This window comes from Oncorhynchus keta, chromosome 7, assembly GCF_023373465.1.
Source record: "Oncorhynchus keta strain PuntledgeMale-10-30-2019 chromosome 7, Oket_V2, whole genome shotgun sequence".
NCBI lineage: Eukaryota > Metazoa > Chordata > Actinopteri > Salmoniformes > Salmonidae > Oncorhynchus > Oncorhynchus keta.
Window position 1 is genome coordinate 37,792,636 of NC_068427.1, and position 10,455 is coordinate 37,803,090.

At 46.8% G+C, this 10,455-nt stretch overlaps 1 protein-coding gene across 1 annotated transcript in view; it reads right to left on the reverse strand.

The window, feature by feature from the left end:
- LOC118386422 (adenylate cyclase type 5-like) overlaps positions 1 to 10,455 on the reverse strand; it is a 162,932-nt gene that overhangs the window by 14,812 nt on the left and 137,665 nt on the right. The window contains exons 11-12 of the mRNA XM_052522732.1: positions 9,977 to 10,074; positions 682 to 769 (exon numbers count right to left, since the gene is read on the reverse strand). Of these exons, the coding sequence (XP_052378692.1) occupies positions 682 to 769; positions 9,977 to 10,074 (186 nt within the window). The remainder of the gene's footprint in view (positions 1 to 681; positions 770 to 9,976; positions 10,075 to 10,455) is intronic.

A 10,455-nucleotide genomic window follows, 5' to 3' on the forward strand; every position in this document is an offset into this window, starting at 1 on the left:
TTACATAGGTATTCCTCTTGTCCAGATAGGTTAGGGCAGTGTGCAGTGTGATGGCGAATGCATCGTCTGTGGAACAATTGGGACGGTAAGCAAATTGGAGTGGGTCTAGGGTGTCAGGTAGGGTGGAGGTGATATTGTCCTTGACTAGTCTCTCAAAGCACTTCATGATGACAGAAGTGAGTGCTACGGGACAATAGTAATTTTGTTCAGTTACCTTAGCTTTCTTGGGAACAGGAACAATGGTTGCCATCTTGAAGCATGTGGGGACAGCAGACTGGGATATGGATTGATTGAATATGTCTGTAAACACACCAGCCAGCTGGTCTGCGCATGCTCTGAGGACGCGGCTAGGGAAGTTGTCTGGGCGGGCAGCCTTGCGAGGATTAACACGTTGAAATAGTTTACTCACGTCGGCCATGGAAAAGGAGATCCCACAGGTAGCGGGCCGTGTTGGTGGCCCTGTATTGTCCTCAAAGCGCACAAAGCCTGCCACATACGTCTCGTGTTTGAGCTGTTGAATTGCGACTCCACTCTATACTGACGCTTTGCTTGTTTGATTGCCTTACGAAGAGAATAACTACACTGTTTGTATTCGGCCATGTTTCCAGTTGCCCTGATTAAATGTGGTGGTACGTACTTTCAGGTTTGCGCAAATGCTGTCCTCAATCCATGGTTACTCACCCCAAAACAGGAGTAGATTGCTGAGACAAACATGACAGCCATCAGGATGATCAGACAGGTGACATAGAACCCAATCATCAGAGTGGAGCTGAGAGAGAGAGAGAGAGAGAGAGAGAGAGAGAGAGAGAGAGAGAGAGAGAGAGAGAGAGAGAGAGAGAGAGAGAGAGAGAGAGAGAGAGAGAGAGAGAGAGAGAGAGAGAGAGAGAGAGAGAGAGAGAGAGAGAGAGAGAGAGAGAGAGAGAGAGAGAGAGAGAGAGAGAGAGAGAGAGAGAGAGAGAGAGAGAGAGAGAGAGAGAGAGAGAGAGAGAGAGAGAGAGAGAGAGAGAGAGAGAGAGAGAGAGAGAGAGAGAGAGAGAGAGAGAGAGAGAGAGAGAGAGAGAGAGAGAGAGAGACTTTTTGACTTTTGGTCTTTCTTTATTGAAACATTCTTAATTCATTTAAAACTCCCCCACTCCTAAAATAAAAAAATTAATAAAAATATAATAATACATGTACCATACTCACCTTTCCATCTAACATGATACAAATCACCATACACAAAAACCCTCTCCTACAACCGTATATCCAAAACATCTTCCCCAGCAATACAGACAGCCCCCAACACACCATATCTCCTCAAACATCTCCACACATTTGATCATTTTATAGAACTCAAACTCAACCCTAAGGCGCGCAGAGACCATCCCATTAAACAGTAGTAAAGGGTCTGTTATCCCCCACCTTTGACCCTGTTCCTCCTTGTTAGCCAAATAGCTAACTTTGCCTGAGCAAACAGAAAATTCAACAAAACACATTTTTCTTTCTCCTTACTCGAATACCTGTATCCCATTATAAACATCCCAACAGCAAAAACCACCCCCAACCTGTCACACAGACATTCCAACAGAGACATTAATGGCATTAACCTGGTGCACACAGAAAACACATGAATTACAGTTTCTTTCATTTGACAGAAAGGACACCCCTGCCCAATTCCCGGATCAACCCGTGCCAACCAGCTGTTAGTGGCCAGGGCTCCATGAAGAACCCTCCACTGGAGGTCCCCTGACCTCTTTGGTACTGGGGTTTGTAGAGCGCCCTCCATCTAAAACCCACCATACTCTCCGCCCCACATACCCCCTGCCACTGATGTGCCTTCACTCCTGTTAGGCTTCTAATGCTCCTCACCTTAACGCAGAGGTTGTAGAGGGCTTTACCTCCCACCCCCTCAAACTCCCCCAGGCTCGGAGTGTTAAAATCTAACAAGTCCTCCAGACCCCTTGCCAGTCTCCAGTCTCTGCCGTCACCTGCAGTGGCGGGAACATTGGTGGCCCCTCTCCCTTTGGCCTCTCAAACACCCCCCTTACCGGCTCAGACAGTGCCTCCTGGACCTCCTCCAGGAATCTCTCCAGCAGCCTAAGAGACGTTATTCCTGTTTGTTGCGCCAAGACCTCCGGGGTTTTCCACCCCTCCTCTCCCAGCAGTCTCAGGTCACCCAGCCTTTGTAAACCCCCTGCCATCAGTTGCCTCTGCAGGGTGGCCGACTGAACCGATCTCAAAGGGATGGCTGGGTTGTGGAAGATGGGCTCCTCCCACACCCACTGCCCAGGCTCCACACCCCCTTCTCGTGTGGGCCTTAGCAGCTGCCAGGCCCTCAGCACCGCAGAGTAAAACTCTGAGAGACCTGCTGTACTCAGCCTCTCCAGCTTCATGAGGAACAGCTGCCGGTCCAACCCTAATCCGCCAGCTCTCCTCAGCAGCGCGCATGCTGGTTCCCTCCAGCCAACATCAGTGTGGTACAGCAGTCTCTGCACCGCCTTTAGTCGGAAAGCAGCCATCCTGCTCTCCAGTTCCACCAGGCCCTGTCCTCCTTCGTGGACGGTCATGTACAAAACTGCTGCCTTCAGCCAGTGATGTCCCGACCAAAAAAAAGTCCACCAGCTTGCGTTGCAGGTCTGCAAGCAGACCGGCGGGGGGTTTGAGGACAGCCAGTTTATGCCACAAGGAAGATGCCACCAGGTTGTTGATTATCAGCACCCTCCCTCTATATGACACTTGGGACAGGAGCCACCTCCACCTGGCCAGTCTTGACACCACTGCCTGTGACAGCCCCTCCCAGTTCTTGCTGACCCACCTCTCTGAGCCCAGGTACACCCCCAACACTTTAAGCCCTTCACAACCCCACTGCAAACCCCCTGGAAGCAGAGGAGGAGCCCTATCCCCCATGCCCCACATAACAGAGCTTTGCTCTTTCCCCAGTTACCTTAGCTGATGAAGCTCCCTCGTACACCTTCAGACTGGTCTCTAGTTCCTGCATATCTTGCCCATCCCTGACCATCACAGAAACATCATCTGCATATGCTGAGACTGCAATTCCTGTCACCACATCCATGCCTGTCCAGCACACTCCCCGCAGTCTCCTGCGTAGCAGTCCTAAAAAAAAGGCTCAATGGCTAGTGTGTACAGCTGCCCAGATAGAGGGCATCCTTGTCTAATGCCCCGTCTCACCCAGACTGGCCTACTGAGCCCCCTCCCACCTTAACCATACATGACGCCCCAGCATACAACAGCTTCACACAGGTCACAAAACTCTTCCCAAACCCAAACACAGACATCACATTAAACAGATACTCATGATCCACTCTATCAAAAGCCTTCTCTTGATCTAAAGAGACCAGTCCAAAGTTCACATTAGAACCTCTCGACAAGTCCAACATGTCCCTAATCAAGAACAAGTTGTCCGTGATTGAGCGTCCCGGTACACAATATGTCTGGTCCTTGTGTATTATAGAGTCCAGATGGGACTTCAGTCTGTTAGAGAGGACCTTGGCAAAAATCTTGTAGTCCGCACAGAGTAATGCCACAGGCCTCCAGTTCTTAAGTTCACACAAGTCCCTTTTTTGGGCAGGAGAGTCAGAGCCGCCCGACGGCAGCTCATCGGCAACTCTCCTACCCCGACGCATTCTCGCAACACGCAAAAGAAATCCTGTCCAATTGTTCCCAGAATTTTTGTAAAATTCCACTGGAAGTCCATCGACCCCGGGTGCACGACCGGGGGACATCTGGGTTACTGCCTCTGCCAGTTCATGTGACAACAGAGGAATGTCCATTTCATCCCTCTGTGCCCGAGAGAGCTTAGGGAGTCCTGCGAACAAGACCTGAGCACACATAGGATCACACATTTCTGCCCTATACAATTCAGTATAAAACTCCACAGTCCGCTCCCGCATCTCCCCCACCACAGAGGTCACCCGCCCATCAGACAGCCGTAGACAATGCATACCCTTGGCTTCACTGCTCTGTCTTTCCAAACCAAAGAAGAAGGAGCTGGGAGCATCCATCTCCTTGAGCATGGAGAACCTAGCTCTTACAAGTGCTCCCTTTGCTTTAACCTGGAAAAAACTGCCCAGGTCCCTACGTAATTCGGCTAAGTTAGCCTGGAGGCCTACATTGCCTTGCCCCACCATCTCTACCTCCATCTCACTAATACACCGCTCTAGTTCCCCCAATACTCTCCTAGCCTCTGAGGATGAGAGAGCTGTGTACTGTTGACAGAAAAGCCGAATTTGCACTTTCCCCACATCCCACCACTGACTCATACTCCTCTCTTCGCTGCCCCCATCTTTCCCAAAAAGTCTGGAAACCTGAGCAAAAAGTGGCATCTTGTAAGAGCTTTACATTGAACTTCCAATAAGATGCCTGCCGGGGCCCTGGTGAAATAGACAGCCGAGCCATGGTTATGTGGTGATCCGAAAACCACTGGGAGAATGGTAGCACCCAGCAGCATATTGCTCTGATTCCTGGACATGTAAAAACGATCAAGTCGAGCTGCACTCACCCTAGCCCCAAAAACCTTCACCCACGTATACTGTCTTGTGTTTGGATGTTTAGTTCTCCAAACATCCACTAGGTCAAACTGATTAAAGATGTCCCTTAACACTCCCACTGACACTGAATGAGGCTCTTCCCCATTTCTGTCTTTTGTAAAATCCATTGTACAGTTCCAGTCACCTCCGATCACCAGCGTCTCCTCAGGCGCTACTTGTGAGAGTTCCTGTCTAAGACTCCCAAATAGAACCCCTCTTTCTCTCCCTGTGTTAGGCGGATACACATTTATAAAGACAAAACACATGTTGTTAATTTCTGCTTTAACAACAAGCAACCTACCCCTACACACCTCCTTTGAGCAGCAAATTTTTACAGCCAGACCCGGTGCAAAAAGGACTGCCACCCCTGCACTAAGATTTGTCCCATGGCTCAACACACTTGCCCCTTTCCACCAGAGCCCCCAATCAACTTCATTCACCACATCACTATGCGTCTCCTGCAGAAACAACACCTGTACTTTTTTGTTTTACATATTCACTCAACACACTCCTCTTTCCCGCATCTCTGGCGCCATTTATATTGAGAGAGCCTACCCGAAGAGTCTCCATAAGAAGTGGGAGAAAAGCCAGCAGAGAAATAGACCAATAGCAAAGCTCAAAAAGCCCCAGTGTCAGTAAGAAATTAAACATTTAAACAGTGTCTGAAGGTAAACCTTTACGCACTGTTGTGACCCACTTCCTCAACCTAAACCGTTTCCTGGGTGAGAGGACACCATGCCCCTCATTTCTCATAGCATGTTGTACTGATCTTACAAACTTTCTAGGATCAGGAAAAAAAGCCTCAAGATTAACTTTTTTTCCCCTTAGTCTCATTCAGGAACCTTGTCAGTTCTCTCAACGTGTACTTAGACCCCTCTGGTTGACTGGCTGTCAGCTCCGGGCCAATTGAAGAGGAGTCTGAAAAAAATAACTCCCCATCGTCTTCCTCAGACTCACTTTCCTCCTCTTCTCTATCTCCCACCCTGACCACCTGCCCTTTCTCTCTGGTTAGGGCCTCACCCACAGCAACAGGCAACATTTCCATGGTGCCTTTGTCCACACCCTTTTTCTTTTTCCTCTTGACACCCTCCTCCTCCCCCCCTAATCTCTTACACTTCCCCACTATACTCTCTTCATCCACTAGAATAACCTGACTAGACGCAGTATCATCTGCACCACCCTCCATAGCATGACTAGGGCCAGCCTCTGCTACACCACCCTCCATAGCATGACTAGGGCCAGCCTCATCTAGGTCATATTTGTCTCCTCAACTCAACCCCAAAGCCCTGTCCTCATCCCAGAAGTCCTGCCCTCAGTCCCAAAGCCCTGTCCTCATCCCTGAAGTCCTGCCTTCAGTCCCAAAGCCCTGTCCTCATCCCAAAGCCCTGCCCTCAGTCCCAAAGCACTGTCCTCAACCCCAAAGCCCTGCCCTCAGTCCTCAGTCCCAAAGCCCTGTCCTCATCAAAGTCCTGCCCTCAGTCCTGTCCCCCCCAGTCCTGCCCTCAGTCCCAAAGCCCTGTCCTCAGTCCCAAAGTCCTCAACCCCAAAGCCCTGCCCTCAGTCCCAAAGCCCTGTCCTCATCCCCGAAGTCCTGCCCTCAGTCCCAAAGCCCTGTCCTCATCCCTGAAGTCCTGCCTTCAGTCCCAAAGCCCTGTCCTCAACCCCAAAGCCCTGCCCTCAGTCCCAAAGCCCTGTCCTCATCCCTGAAGTCCTGCCCTCAGTCCCAAAGCCCTGTCCTTATCCCCGAAGTCCTGCCCTCAGTCCCAAAGCCCTGTCCTTATCCCCGAAGTCCTGCCCTCAGTCCCAAAGCCCTGTCCTCAGTCCAAAAAGAGCTAGGGCTCCAAGTTGGGAATCATATACAACAACAAAAATTTGAAAAAAATTGCACCAAAGAAAACAAGTGAAAAACCAAATAGTGCAGATAAAAACCAGGTAAAAATTGTGTGCAGGTGAGGTTGGAAGCCCAAAAGGGCTTATATGAAAACTTCACCACAAAACCAATATACAAATATATGTACAAAAAAAGTTTGTTCAATCAGTTAAACAAAGTGTGTGTGTGAGAGAGAGAGAGAGCTTTAAGTTACAAGGAAGGATATTACTGGGTAGTTTGGTTCATCAGGCTGACTTCTAGTCTATGTTTGAAGCTATTGAGGGATGATGATATTTTGGCAATGTGAAGATAGGAATTCCAGAGCATGGAACCTCTGTGTCTACTAGAGTTATGGCAGTGTCTAATGTTGTATGCATGGATTATGGAATTAACTTGGTATAATCTTTTGAATCCATTGATTTGAAGTGTTCAGGTAGGCTGTCTGGAAGGTATGAGTATCTGTTGATGAAGGTGCATCATTGGACAATATTCATGTTGTAGATAGACAATATATTGAGTTTCTCAAACACAGAGGCAGTTGGAGCCAAGTAGTTAGAGGAGGTGCCTAGTCTTCCAAATATATTTTGTGTGATGAGTCATTTGTGTAGGTAGGAAGCATATGTACTAGCCAATATTGCAGTAAATGAGATATGGGTAACTTAAGCTGTATTATAAACTGGGGGGTTTGAGCCCTGAATGCTGAACGATACACGTCAAATAACAACGCTCTTGATGTTACAGTGGTGAACAGCATTATAAGGAGACATGTCATAAAGCCTTGTCGTGGCTTCAGTCAACCATGTTTCTGAAAGGTCAACAATAAAAAACACATGGTTAAGAGAAGACAGATTATGAACAAGGTGGTCATGATTTTTAGGAAGACTGAATAAGCCTGTATTGGAATTAGATCGACTGCTATACAGGTTGTTAAATAGTTTAACATTATAATAGTGTCACGTTCTGACCTTTCTTTCCTTTGTTTTGTCATTATTTAGTATGGTCAGGGCGTGAGTTGGGGTGGGCAGTCTATGTTTGCTCTTCTATGATTTTGGGATTTCTATGTTTCGGCCTAGTATGGTTCTCAATCAGAGGCAGGTGTCATTAGTTGTCTCTGATTGAGAATCATACATAGGCAGCCTGGGTTTCACTGTGTGTTTGTGGGTGTTTGTTTCCGTGTCTGTGTTTTTCACCACACTGTACTGTTTTGGGTTTCGTTCGGTCTACGTTTATTGTTTTTGTATTCAGTCGTGTTCATGTTTAGTATTTCTTATTAAAAGGAACCATGGACACTTACCACGTCGCATATTGGTCCTCCGATCCTTCTCGCCTCTCCTCTTCAGACGAAGAGGAGGAAATCCCTTACAAATAGTCACTTGATAGACTCATCTTTGGTAAATTTCAGGACATTTTAATCTGGATCAACACAGTCATTATTTATCGCTATCTTCATTAATATCAAATGGTTTGAAGACCAGGTAATCAGGGTTGACATCTTAAGATAGATATACAGTGGGAATCATCCAGAGAGTGGAAGGGAAACAGAATTACATGCATGTCCAATACATCCACACATTTGTGTTGGTCTCATCAATAGGGGTGCACTTCCTGTGGAATGCACCTTAACAAAGTCCACATAACACCACTGAAGACTTCAGAGGGTTAGGACCTTTAGAGCAGTGTGTGGTAGAACCCATGGTAGAGTAAATATGTAGGTATGTGTTTGTCGAATCAAATGAATCCATGTGATAGATAATATAATAATAATAATAATATATGCCATTTAGCAGACGCTTTTATCCAAAGCGACTTACAGTCATGTGTGCATACATTCTACGTATGGGTGGTCCCGGGAATCGAACCCACTACCCTGGCGTTACAAGCGCCATGCTCTACCAACTGAGCTACAGAAGGACCAACGGACTACAGCCGAGTCCCCTGCGGGGGGGGACAAGCTGGTCCTACTTCAGGTATGCGATGTTGCCTCTCTTTCCTTCCTTAGTTAGTTGTGGCAGCAGTTCATTTTGAGGCGTACCTTTTTGAAGAAGCTTTCATTAATGAAGAACTTAGTTCCCTTCAGGCACTTGGCATTCTTGAGAATCTCCTCCTTGTTTTTGTACCTGAGCAGTTTCATCAATATAGATCTGGGCCGTCCATCAGGGAAAAAGGTGCTGTTCCTGTGCGCCCTCTGACTGAGCTTAGGGTCCAGTTTCACATGACCTGCCAGGAGTTCCTTGGCCTTGGCTTCTGTGTCATGTCAAGTTTCAATTTTAGCATCTTCGATTCCATTGATTAGAACGTTGTTTAGCCTGGATTGATTTTCCTGGTAATCTCCTTTTGGAAGAGAGTTTGTCTAGTGTTGTTTGGAATTTTGCAAAATCTTCTGAGACGGGTTTGAATGCGGCCTGGCTGGGGATATTCGCACCCTTCAGCTAATCCACCTCGGACTGCGTGAAATCCATACTGTATTTGAAGTTCATAGCATTCCTTTTTCTCCCCAATTTGTGGTTACTGAAACTCCTGTATGGACTCAGGAGAGGTGAAGGTCAAGAGCCGTGTGTTCTCCGAAACACAACCCAACCAACCAAGTCGCACTGCTTATTGACACAATGCCTGCTTAACCCGGAAGCCAGCCGCACCAATGTGTCGAAGGAAACACCGTACATCTGGCGAACGTGTCAGCGTGCATTGCGGAAGGATTTAAAGTTATTGATGCTAGAATCAATTAAGAGTTGCAGGAAGGATTTAAAGTTATTGATGCTAGAATCCATTAAGAGATGTAGGAAGGATTTAAAGTTATTGATGCTAGAATCCATTAAGAGTTGTAGGAGGGATTTAAAGTTATTGTTGCTAGAATCAATTAAGAGTTGCAGGAAGGATTTAAAGTTATTGATGCTAGAATCCATTAAGAGTTGTAGGAAGGATTTAAAGTTATTGTTGCTAGAATCAATTAATCTTTATAGATCTTTATAGATCTTTATAGAACTCTTTATGTTGATCGAATAGATCATGGAATGCAGTGATACATACTCGTCTTCTACATTGAGCTTTGAGGTGTTTTTGCTTCCAGTAAACATGCTAAATATTTGCTGTGAACTATAGTGAGTTTGCGAATACAACCCACACCCACCTCCCTAAAACAAGCTCAGCCAGTGAATTGGCAATCACACACAAGCAACACACACCTAAATTACACACCTGAATCACACACCTGAATCACACACCTGAATCACACAGCTGAATCACACACCTGAATCACACAGCTGAATCACACAGCAGTACGATAAACAGAGAGAAAGCGGAGGACATATGGATCCTGGCTGCACATAGACTGTAGGAGCGGGAGATGACTCGCAAGCTAGTGCTGTGGATACATGCAATACGCAGAGCAGTAAGACAAAACACAGGTCAAATCAGTTAGGGAGAGACAGGTAGCAGGAACATTACCCACGGAATGAGTAGCATGAATGTGCTGTGAATTCTAATACAAAGATATGGGAAACATTCATTGTGATTTACTAGTAAATAAATGATTCAGCGCTATGGTACTGTATGAATCAACTTGGAGAGATTCAGTACTTACTGTGGTACAATGACAATCTGGATGAAACAGATGAAGAGGAAGACGAGGGAGGCGCAGGCCACGTACGCTCCAAATCTGGAGTCCACTTGTTTGGAGTACTGAAGGACAAATAGAAATGGAAAAATATAAGAGCAGTAAGGTAACCATAGGCTTGCTGACTGCTTCACATCTCACTTGAAACCCTGCCACTGATGGGAGGACACAACAGCCTCACACTGTGAGAACAGCTTGTTACTGGTTACATAGCTGAAATGCCATCCATATATCTATCCATCTATTCATCCATCCATCTATCCATCCATATATCCATCTATTCATCCATCTATCCATCCACAAGCAGCCGTGTCTCTGGCTGGGCCTAAAGGATGTGCTCAGGAGATGAATCATGTGGTGTGTGCGTGCGCGTGTGCGTGCGCGTGCTTCTGGCATAGGTGCTCAGGAGGTGAATTATGAGATCTTTCAGATGAAAGGTAATAGAG